This window comes from Oenanthe melanoleuca, chromosome 7, assembly GCF_029582105.1.
Source record: "Oenanthe melanoleuca isolate GR-GAL-2019-014 chromosome 7, OMel1.0, whole genome shotgun sequence".
Lineage (NCBI taxonomy): Eukaryota > Metazoa > Chordata > Aves > Passeriformes > Muscicapidae > Oenanthe > Oenanthe melanoleuca.
In genome coordinates, this window is record NC_079341.1 from 19,381,095 (window position 1) to 19,393,469 (window position 12,375).

At 35.4% G+C, this 12,375-nt stretch overlaps 1 protein-coding gene across 1 annotated transcript in view; it reads right to left on the reverse strand.

Annotated features, from left to right (window-relative positions):
* Positions 1-12,375, reverse strand: part of SCN2A (sodium voltage-gated channel alpha subunit 2) — a 73,134-nt gene that overhangs the window by 33,878 nt on the left and 26,881 nt on the right. Inside the window, exons 5-11 of the mRNA XM_056496652.1 lie at positions 11,121-11,249; positions 10,535-10,626; positions 9,200-9,472; positions 5,815-5,878; positions 5,119-5,260; positions 4,144-4,350; positions 2,479-2,769 (exon numbers count right to left, since the gene is read on the reverse strand). Coding sequence (XP_056352627.1) covers positions 2,479-2,769; positions 4,144-4,350; positions 5,119-5,260; positions 5,815-5,878; positions 9,200-9,472; positions 10,535-10,626; positions 11,121-11,249 — 1,198 coding nt within the window. The remainder of the gene's footprint in view (positions 1-2,478; positions 2,770-4,143; positions 4,351-5,118; positions 5,261-5,814; positions 5,879-9,199; positions 9,473-10,534; positions 10,627-11,120; positions 11,250-12,375) is intronic.

Here is a 12,375-nt window from a genome sequence, read left to right on the forward strand (position 1 = left end):
TAATTCATATCAGTAATTGCCTTGACTTGTTTGGTAAGTATTAGCAGCTGATTTCACCCAAGACTTCCATGAACAGCAGAGATGATAACAAAGCAGTATCTTTGTTTCTTCTGCAATTTATCTTTGTGGGCCTGAGCCCCATTGTACTAGGGACTGCAAAACGCAGAACAAAAAGGCACTCTGCAAGAACTTATCATGTAAATGTAACACAAGAGATGGATACAAAAAGAGAGGGAATACACAATGGCAAAATTGATGAGTATGAAAAACAGTCATCTTAGCTCACCTGAAGTCACTTCCCTGTCAAGCTTTCTGTAGGCAGCATGGTAAAAGAGAGTTTTAAAGAGGGATTTGAGGAAAGCAATGAAGTGTTCTGTGAAAACTCATGGGAGCTTCTTCCAAGCATGAAGGGCAGCATACCAGACAGAGCTCAAAGAAACTAGTTTGAAAATTTAATAGGAGGTTATGAATGCTGCTTTGGGTCAGTCAAAGCCAGGACTTGTTTACTGTAAGTAGACATGGTGGGTTGGGAGGAACTTTAGGTACAGTATGTTTTATGATATTTTAAAAAAATTCTTTAGGTAAATATGTTCACTAGCAGATTAGAGAAAAGCAATGGGATAGGTTAGTGTTCTTTGCAACAACATTTTTGATGAATACAGCAGTAAAGAGGTCCAAGTTAAAAATGAGTCACAGTTGTGGGTCCAGAATAGCGTTTTAAAAAAATTAAAGAAAATAAAAAGAGAAAGAAAAGGGATCTAGCAAAAGGCTTTGTCGAAATACCTTGGAAAACTGTCAAAGGGGTAAAAGGATCTCCTAAAGCACAACTAAACCAGGAGAATTGAGAGGAAACAAAGTTATGAATGTTAGGAAGAATAAGATTTCAAGAGGAATAAAATGGTCATTTACATTGAAAGAAAATGAAATGCCAAGGAAAAAGTCAAAAATTATATATAAACCTGAGTTTTCTCTAGGAAAATGGTATTAAAAACTGGTGAGTGGAACTTCTGTTTAGTGGTTAGAATCCAGAGTGAAAAGGAACTAGGGTCAGAAAACCGGAGGGGAGTTGATTTCTAGACTGTCATAGTCAAACAACTGTAAACAAACTTGGAAATGAAAATGTTAGAAGAACAAGTTGTATGAGGAATGCTTAATTTCTTACAAGATGGATGAATTGAGCTGCAGTTGAATAAGGCTGCAGTTGGAATGAAGAGATAGGCAAGAATATGCACCTAGGGGATCAGATGGATCTTCAACATGAAGTTGAAGTCAATTGACATGTGCGAAAATTTGTATAAGGAACAGAATGAATCATGAACTAAATTCAGCAATGAAGCCTCACAGAGGTTAGTTAGACAGTTAACAACATAAAACAGTGTCAGACAAAGGAGGTGGGGTGGGGGGGAAGGATGCATTACTATTGATAAAGGAAATACATTAGGAAGTGAGTGGAAGGAGTGGCAGAAATAGAAAGCCAGAAACATTATATTCCCACCACAGTCTGGTCTAAGGAGGACAGTCCTTAGTAAGAAAATATTGGATGAAGAGGTCTGAGCTTCTTTGAGAATGGGAGGCCGGAGGAAGCAATACATGAAGAGAGTATGAACACTCATGATCTATTAAGGGATGAAACAGGCTTTCCAGAGACAGAAATAGAAGAAGATTAAAAAGGCAGGAATGAGTATAGTAATAATGACTAAAAAGAGGGAGAAAGCAAGTCATAAAGACCAGGGAAAATTGAGAAGGTGGAGATAAAAGGAAGAAGCGTATTGAGGCAAAAAAAGGGGCAGAAAAAGGAGAGAATGTATGTGAGATCTGGATTTGCAGTGCTAAGAGGAGAGTGAGAAGTGGGCAAATGAAGAGGAGCTTTGAAAACTGTAGGAGATAACATTATAAAACTATCAAATGAAATAAACGTCTGGATGGGAGATGCAGATGGCACTCTGAGTCACTGGTGTTTCAATGTAAGAGAATACATGCAAAGACACATTGCCACACACATTTCCATCTTCTTTAAGATAACACAATCAATGGTCTCACATCAATTAATTTCTCAAATTTCACATGAGCATTAATGTAATTTCTATTGAGCTTTTTGCATCACAAATTTTAATACTCTTCTCATTTGAAACACTACATTTTGTATGTATGCACCATGTTTTGAAGCTACTCATCATGCTGAATATATCCAACTTGGTGGGAAGATAGGTCAATTTTAATTAAGAAGCTTGAAATACAGCTCATATTAATTAATATATATAATTTTGATTTTTCACACATGAATTTGGAGTAAAACCAAAATCTCTCACATTCTTACAATTTCACATTTGGCTGCAAGTTTTTGTTTGAATAATCTTTGATTTAGGATATTAATGAATCTGTGGTATTTTGCAAGAATAAACCAAACTACTATACAGAGCTTTCTTTGTATGATGAGTAGACAAAAAAGGTGTTTAAGAGGTAATAATACTTTGGTACCTGGTGTGGGGAAGAGAATCTCTTTTCGTATGTCAGTCTATTCCCCTCAATGGAAAATCGGAAACCTTTCTTTTTGATGCTATCCTCTGATTCAGATTTGTGAAATTCTTCCCCATCCTTCTCCTCGCCTTCAGACTGTTCTTTTTGCTTTTTTTTCTTTCTTCTATTCCTTCTCTCTTTAGCACTCTTTGAGCTCAGTTTTGATGCCTCAGAAGAACTTTCGGAGAATCCACCTATTCCACCTACTCCACTATAATCTCTTGAGTCAGCTGCTGCAGCTGCTGCCGCCGCCTATACATACAAGCACATGTGCAATTTACAGCATTTGTACAAATACATACCCCACTCATTATTTCAAATTTATTGCCACTCTCAAAGAAATTATTATTTTGAAATAAAAGCAATGTTTCCACTTCACCAAACTCAGCATATCATAAGGAGTATAATTTGTGAAATACCACGTGAACCATAATTTGCCACTGCTCCATAAACCAGGAGCAAGAGTAACCCAAGGGATTCGTGCTGTCAAAAATCCAAGTTAAAAAGCATCTGTTTCAGATTGAAGCAATATGTTGTAATGAATTTTTCATCTGAAATACTATGCAAAAATAAAGAATCAAATCTCCAACAAGTGGTAAAATCCCTATGAACAGGAAGCAACACTTTCTTACAACATTTTGATAGAGTTTGAATACTCTCTAGTCTATTAAAGATCTTGTGTAATGTTGATATCACAGTTTTGCAAATGATAATCAGAGATTTGTGTTAAACTACACACTATTACATCCTTGATTTTCCAAACGTGGAAGACTTTATTAACATTTCTTTACAATCTGTGGTAAAAAAACAACAAAAAAATTCCCACAATTTCCCTCCAACAGATAGTAATTGACCAATGAAACAAAAAAGGAAGACATAGTTCAACTTCTGCTCTATGTGGCTACGTGCCAAGCAGACATTATAAATTTTTCTATTAAAGATTTGAGAGCCTTCAAAAAAAGGAAAAGGAATTTCAAAACAGTATGTAATCATTCGATTTGTACCACAGGAGTGTTTTCTTTGGTTTCTCCACTTTTCCCAATACTTTTTAAAACTGGAAACCTATGGCTTTCTGCTGTGAGAGATGGGGAGGGAGTAGAAAAAGCCACGTATTGCTGAAGCACCATCACCTACAATAACTTTGCTTCTATTACTTGTATAAGCACAATTATTTTTTGGATTTTTTTTCCACCTCCATTTCAGACAATCACAAAATGGTTGAGATTGGAAGGGAATCTCTGGAGGTCATCATGTCCACCTCTCCAGCAGACAGTGTCACCTAAACCAGGTTGCCCAAGCACCATATCCAGACAGCTTTTGATTATCTTCACAAGCACTCAGGGCAACTTGTTCAATTGCTCTGGTAGAAACCTGATTTCCATCTCCAATTTTAAAATCCAATGCTTTAGCTTGTTGGTTATTATTTTTGTCACAAAATTATAAGGTTCACTCAGATCAGCAAAAACAGTGCAATGGAAAACATTAGAGATTATTTACAATATGAAGGAATTTATGAGAATATCAATATATATTGTTAGAAGTAGCAGAGTAAAAGTATTCTTATGTGTGTGTACAAAGCATCTATTCAGAGTCATGAATGGAAGAAGTTTTACTTTACAGGGATACCTGAGCTTCTTCTTGTTGCTTTTTCAGTTGTTCCAGCATTTGCTGAAATTCTGCCTCTTTCTGCTCTGCTTCTTCCATTGTTGCTTGATTCTGTTCTTCATAGGCCATGGCGACCACAGCCAGGATCAAGTTGATCAGGTAGAAAGAACCCAGGAAAATGACCAAAACAAAAAAGATCATGTATGTCTTCCCAGCAGCACGCAGAGTCTGGAGAAAAAGAAATAATACACTTCTTTAACAGACTTTAACTACTGTTGCATAATAAGTTAGCCTCTGTTAAAATTTAGAAATAGAAGATTGATGTATGTTAGCACAAGATTAGTTATTTTTCCTTATAGAAATAGTATTATATCCCAAATATATATGAAAAAGTTTTGTGTCTGCTATTGTCAAGGTAAATCCAATTCTGAATAGTTCAGAACTTATACCAATAAGAATCTATATATCTACATTACAGCCTTTAAATTTAACAGTAGGTGGGGCCACTGATCAGCATCTTACCTTCCTGTCTTATCAGTCCCAAACTACACTGCCACAAAAATAGTGCATTAACACAAAATGTTACAGTGGAGAAAATGACAGTCCTTCAGGTAAGGATATGTGTAGTTCAGGGACAAGATGTAACCTTTTCAAATGAAACATGTTTTTACTAGACTGCAAATCAATTTAACATAGCATCTATTTACAGCATGTTTGGGTAAGAAACTTTGACAACTTAAATTCATTTATTCATTTAGGTAAACAAACAATAATGTTTAACCATCTTCATAAAATAACAGCAATTCCTTATAATGTATTTAAGAAGCATAAAGGAACCTAAATCATTAAAAAAGGCCTTATTGCTTTAGACAACACTTTGCATATATGAAATTAAAGATGATTTCTGTTCCAAAGGCCTTAGGGACAAGTGAATGAAAATAACTACGCAAGTACTATGTAGTAATGGTATTGGTGATGGTTTTAATAAGTCCTCACCAGCTGGTAAAGATTCTCCCAAAAGTCCTGAGTCATCAATCGAAACAGAGACAAGAATGCCCAACTGAATGTATCAAAACTTGTGTAGCCATAGTTGGGGTTTCTACCAGCTTTCACACATATATATCCTTCTGGGCATTGACTACAAAAGAAGAGGAAATGCTATTTTTAACAACTACTCTACATTATGATATGCTGCAGTAAAACAAAATAGTTCAGGAGTACCAGTTGCTAACAAAATTATGAACAAGTAAAATGTTATTTTACATACCTAAGATAAAAATATAGAGCTTGTTATTATTCACTTTTAAATTCCACTTCCTAATAATATTTCAGTGCTTTAATAATATAACTAGTAGTATTCTAGCCTTCCCCACAATTTACCATAATACAACTTCATCAGGACAAGAGAACATCAACTAGCATGGCTGATAAACTATTGTTAGCAAGCTGGCAGCAACATTTATGCACAGATCATTCAAGTGATTACCTTCCCAAAAGTATCTAAGAGGCTGATGGAAGTGCCTGTATAAATTCAAATCACAGAGATGGCTGTATTTAGGTATAACTTCAAATGCAAAGCATTGGTAATTTGCAACTCTACAGTACACTTGATATTAAAGTTGACTACCTGAGCTATTCTAAATAGCGAATTATTTTTCTTTGATGCATAATGAAAAATTATCATTTTCTTACCCTGCATCTGAGCTGTTGCCACACAGCAGTGCATCATTTTGCCCTTCCAAGAAGTAGAAATGACCTGTTTAAAAAAATAATCAAGAGGTGATGAGAAAGACAATATTTATGCCTAATGAAAACTGAGCAATTCTATAGACCTTTACAATTGAAAGAAATTAGTACAGCTAACAAACTGTTCAACTGCAATATATAGAAGTTAGGAATGCAAAAAACATGGAAAGCATTGTTTCAACAGGAAAATTACTTTCTACAGAATCTTCAAGTTAGCCTTTCTTTAGAAAATAAAAAGTTAGTTATGCAGTTAATTCTTAGCAACCTAAGCAAATTATAATATACAAGGGGCAGAATACCAAATTGTGTATGTTAGCAAATAAAAAAAATACCAGGAAAATGAGGCAAAGGATGAGGGCAATTCTGTGCCTTCGTTTGTGGATTTTGATACATAACATTTAGTACTGTTCATTTATAATTATCAATTACCTATTATTTTATCCAAGTATTCCTTGAAAAAAACCTGAAATATTAGGGATGAAACTTTTTCCCCTGTACTCAGCACCAGTGAGGCCACACCTCGAGTGCTGTGTTCAGTTCTGGGCCCCTCAGTTCAGAGGACATTGAGGTGCTGGAATAGGTCCAGAGAAGGGCAATGAAGCTGGTGAAGGGTGTGGAGCACAAGTCCTGTGAGGAGCAGCTGAGGGAGCTGGGGGTGTTTAGCCTGGAGAACAAAGGATCAGGAGAGGCCTTGTCACTCTACAACTCGCTGGAAGAAGGGTGTAGCCAGGTGGGGGTCAGCCCCTTCTCCCAGGTAACCAGTGACAGGGTGAGAGGACACAGCCTTATGCTGTGCCAGGGTAGGTCTAGGTTGGACATAATGAACAAAAAGGGTGACTGGAATTTGGCATGGGCCCAGGGAGGTGGTGGAGTCACCATCCCTAGAGGTGTTTAAGGAAAGACTGGATGTGGCACCCAGTGCCATGGTCTACTTGCCAAAGTTGTGTTAGGTCATAGGTTGGGCTAGATGATCTCAAAGGTCTTTTCCAACCCCAGTGATTTTGTGCTAACATAACATGCTCAAGAAATTTATATTTGGATCTTGATTTGAGCAGCTGGGGGAGAAACCAAGCTTCTACTGTACCTTACACAAAACTAATATAAAAAATTCTATAGCAAGGGAATGTACTTGAACATTTAGGCTAAATATTAAGATAAGGTAAAGAGACAGAAGGCCTAAAAGCCCCCAACACTCTTCTATTTTATTTTATATTTCCTTCTCTGCAGCAGAAAGGGAAACACATTTTGCCATCAATTACTAGTTTGTGATTCTTAGGGTAAAATGGGAATTTCTAATGGAGATTTTTGGTCAGGTGGCACATTAAGCTAAAGTTGCCAGAACTAGGTATGTTCTGGCTGTTCTCAGGAAGCAGATGGTTCCGTGAGATTCACTGCCAGCTGGCATAGACTAGCTTAGCTGGCACGAACTAACTGAGGGCTAATGCTAAACAGACAAGCAGGGAATTGCAACCAGTTCCTACTGACTGCTTCTACTCTCTCACAACCAGTATATGTTAGAGGCAGCACAGAATCTGCTTATTTTAAAGAGAGAGAAAAATTATGTCCATAATTTATATATCTGCAATTCTAGTCTCAGGTATCATATAAGAAATCTGTGCATTTTCAGACATTCTGATGATCACAGAGTCAGACCCTGTGAGACATCTGACCCCTACTTAAAAAGAAGGTTAAAGATGCAGACAGGCTCCAAGCAGAACTGGCAAACCTCTCTGTGTGCCTAACTCACATTCTTATGTGGCTCCACTTTCAGTTCATTACTTTGGAAAACAAGTAAGATTTTTTAATAAAAAATAATGATGATAAAGTGATAAAAATAGTAATTATGAGTTTGTACACAATATGCCATAAACAAAACTATTCCTGTCTCCTGACAACTTAATAACAGAACAGTCATGGGTACAAGTCCTATGTGACACTTCCAGATACAAATAAAAATATATGTTCTGGCTGGAAATATCACAAGATACGTGAAAAAAGTTCTTGGAGAGCAATTGCCAGTGAGGCAATGCAAATTCATAAGGGCATCTCTCTGAAGATCTCACAAGTATCTGCTGGACATATTTTTCAAACAAGTTTCATTACCAACTCAAGACACGAAACAATGGGAAAAAATGCATCAAGTATTCTGAAGACATAAGGCTAGGAGAAAAGGTATTTGAAATTTAGAATTACCTTTACAAATGGACAAGTTTGTCCAAAAGCAATTGGATTTATTCCAGTAGAGACAAGTGGAAAATGCTACACTTGACAAGGCAAAATCAAATATGTAAACACAAAATATCAGGGTGTGGCTGCAGCCACCACTGTACAAAAAGATGCAATAAATGCTGCAAAATACAAATTGACTGTGAATCGACAATACAGTGCTGACATAAAAAGGAGGTAATTCTGAAATGTGTTAATAGGAATGTTGCATATATGGCATGATGTAAAGATATAAATTAGAATTAATTGCTAGAGGAGTTAGCACCCAATTTGCATGGGTAAAAAACCCATGCAAACAAAAACTGGAATCAAAAAAAAAAGGCAAAATAAAAACAACAGCAAGAAAAAGAAATGCCAGACTAATAGGGGAAAAAAAAAGAAAAATAGGTATAGAAAATGTAAAACAGAAAATAGGATTGCTTGGCTTAGGAAAGACCAGAAATGCAGAGGATAAGAGTTTTTAAACTGCATAAAGACTAATATATAAAGTAGTCTGTGATTATCTTATTTCTAAGTTCACAGCAGATGTAGAAATATATGCAATCAGAAATCAGGAAAATGTAGGTCAGATATTTAGACAAAAACCCTTTCTATTTGTGTGACATAGTACCAGAAACAACTAAGGGAATGGAATCCATTCTTCAGATGCCTTTAAGAATAGGTTATCTTCCAAAATTTCTGCATGACATTTGTGTATTTCAAGCACGCTGAGATAAGTATATTAAAAGATTATAAGGCAATGAGACGTGGATCCAAAAGCATTTAGTTCTTGAACTGAGGTTTCCTAACTTTCATTGATACAGTCAACAGTTAAAATACATATACAGACGTTATTAAAAACCTATTATGTCTAATTATGAATACATTAATATGCTAAATACACTAAAATAAAGGGGCAGGACAGATAAATGGGAGGGATTAACAATACTATAATGAAAGACAGAATACCAATCTATTGTAGATATGTTCAGAGAAAAACGAGTGCTTTTACGTTTCTTGGCCATATTCCACACTTTTAAAGGCAAGGGAAAGATACTGATGCTCTCAAATCTGTTTAAATCAATACCAGAAAATCAATGCAGTAGATGACATAATTAACTCTTACTTTTGTCTTCGATGTATTCATCCCAGTTAAATGTTGTCACTGTTTCATTAATAAATGTACCATTTTCACCTAAAGAGCTATTAAAGATGGAAATAACTGTTGTTTCAAAAGTAGAATTGTCTGGAGGCCACTGGAGGCATTTATTCCTCAGGTTGCCCATGAACAGCTGCAGCCCTATCAGTGCAAATACACTCAGACAAAACACAGTCAGGATCATCACATCCGAGAGCTTCTTCACTGACTGAATCAGGGCTCCCACAATAGTCTTTAGGCCTGCAAAGAGAAAATATTTTTATTATTATGTTAAATAGATACTAAACACACACAAAAATCATGTGAATTTTTTTCCTGATAAAGATTTCATGCAAAAAGAGTAGTAATTTGTGACACAACAATTTTAAAGAAAAGCCTTATTATTTGGAAAGATGAATAATAATATCTAAGTTTATACTTATTTTATAGTGTACAAAAATAAAAAGTAGATAATATCAAACACATTGTTTATGCCAAAACAAGTGATTTTCTTACTCATGCTAACCTAGAACAGCACTTTTTGCTTTGCTGATGCTTCTTTCCCAAACCTTTCTTTTATGAACTTTTGCAATGTATTCTATATTAATGTAACCCCATTGTAAAGACATCATACATGCACATTGAAATGATATCATAATAATCTTGTTACAATATGTGAGGGTGATGGTTTGGAGAAGAAAGACATCTTTAAAACGATACCCCATGCATGGCCCATGCTATCCTTTAGAGTTTAGTTGTTTGGACATAACTTAAAACTGAATAAAGTTGCTGTATAAAGTGCCTTTAGTAAATGAGAAAATTTGCATCAGTATGAAAGCTTAAATTTAACTTATATTTGAAACATTTAAAAAAAAGCTTGATGTCATAAGATGCAAATCACATAGGCTGTTTACTGCAAATATCTCATGCAAGAATTTGTTAAACTCAAAGGCTGATTTTTTTTTTGGAGAAGAAAATACAATACAAGCATGAATCAATTTAAATAAAATTACATTCTTGATTCCTGCTTTTTTGGTTTGTTGCCAACGTGTTGCAAACAAGGCTTATGCATTGAAAATATGAGTACAGCCTTTGTAGAACAAAAGTCAGCCTCAGTGTTTAACCTCGCTCTCACCTGGAATGACTGATATTGTTTTCAAAGCTCGGAGAACTCTGAATGTTCTCAACGCTGAGACATTGCCCAGGTCCACAAACTCTGTCACATATCTGTAATAGGGGAGTTCACACACAAACACAATGACAGCACACAAATAACAGTTGGAGATATGAGGGGCCTAACACCTTACACCAACTACTTCTTACCTGGAATTACAGAAATAGTTTTCAAAGCTCTCAATACTCTGAAAGTTCGAAGAGCTGAAACATTGCCTAGGTTTACAAATTCTGTTACATACCTGTAGAATTAAATCACAATTACTCAGAATTGAGGCAGATTTTTTATTCTATTTGCTTGGGTCTTTGAGCAAGACCTTTTCACCGTTCACTGTATTTTGCTTGTGTTATAAATGTACTTCTGGCCATAAAATTAAATTAAGTTTTATCATAATAAACCACATTGACTTGATGTTTGAAAACTAATCTGGTCAGCTATTAGGAGGAAGTCAAAAAGATTCCTTTAATTCTGGTATGCAGAAAGGAGACAGGATATGAACAGTTCAGGGTGATGGCATTCACAATCCTAATGGGCTGGCACACCATGCTGGCCTCCGCAGCACATGCTTGGCTAGAAATACTAAAATGTGTAAAAGAGGTAGAAGAAACATATTGAAACTGCAGGAAGTCCAGGCTCCAAATATTCTGGCTGACAAGATATGAGGCAATTTTTAGTCACTAATCTTATGCTACCAGAAAGAATTTTTATTAAAAAAAAAAAAAGTAGAAGACTTACGCAAATGTAATGACAGTGAAATCTAGCCAATTCCATGGGTCTCGGAGAAACGTAAAATCTTCTAAACAGAAGCCCCTTGCAAGAATTTTAATAAGTGATTCAAAGGTATAAATTCCAGTGAATGTGTATCTGAGGAAAATATGCAAGACAGAGTTTATAGATTACGTTATTTTTGCAGTTTATACTCTCTTGTTGTTTTATTCTCATTTTCTTCTCTTTAAATGGCATAAGAAATAATGGCAGTTACAACCAACTTTAACACCTGCATAATTTATATCATAAGGAAAAAGGAATGAAATTAGGATTAAAAGACTGATAACCCACATCTTAAAATCAACTTCTATAATCTATGCAATAAGACAGATGCAAAATTCCTGTTACTTCATTGGTGCATGCTTATGACCAGTCTGAATCCATGTCATAACAAAACACACTGATGGATTATGATAGGATTATAGAGGTTGTTTTCAGGATAAATATTTCTTTCTTCGATGTTATTTTTATGCTGAAATGTTGTTTAGTCCCAATAGGTGGCAAGCACCAACCCTTATCAGTTCTTTGTTCCTCTGTAACTGTGTTATAAAGGCAGATGTAGTACTGGAATCAAAGAAGTGCAAGAAAACCAAAATCACTTTTGAATGCCAATAAAATTCACTCATTTTGACTAAAAAATGTATTTGAAATGTAAATTGAAAAAATATTTAACTCTGGAATTCTGAGTAATTTCAATATTCTGTGTCCAAGTGATGTCATCCTGAAATTTAGTTTAATTTATATCTTTAATGAAAAGGAATTCAAATTAAACTGCTTAAGAAGCTTACTGTAACTGCGCTAACCTGACAACAATTTTCCGATATGGAACTTTTCCATTCAATTACTAAAAAATTTATTTCCTGCAGAACTTTACTCCACAGATGAGGACATGAATTGTAACTCTAAATGGCACAATATACACACATGAAGAAATATTCAAGCAATGAATCTTTATCATAAATATTTACTACATGCTGAATAGAGAGATGCCCCCACTGAACTCAAAATGAGAATGTCTTTGTTGATCTTAATAGCCCTATGATTTCACTTTTGATTTCTGAAGATTATACAGGTATGTACCAGCCCAAGCAGTAAGGTGTGAAGAGGCATCAGAAAGGAAGCACCAAGAATAGTGTTTCACACTGTGGCTTGCAGCTTTGGAACTGTCATTGTGCATCAACACCTCGCAGCTGACATCATACTGGACCAATTTGCCAAGCAG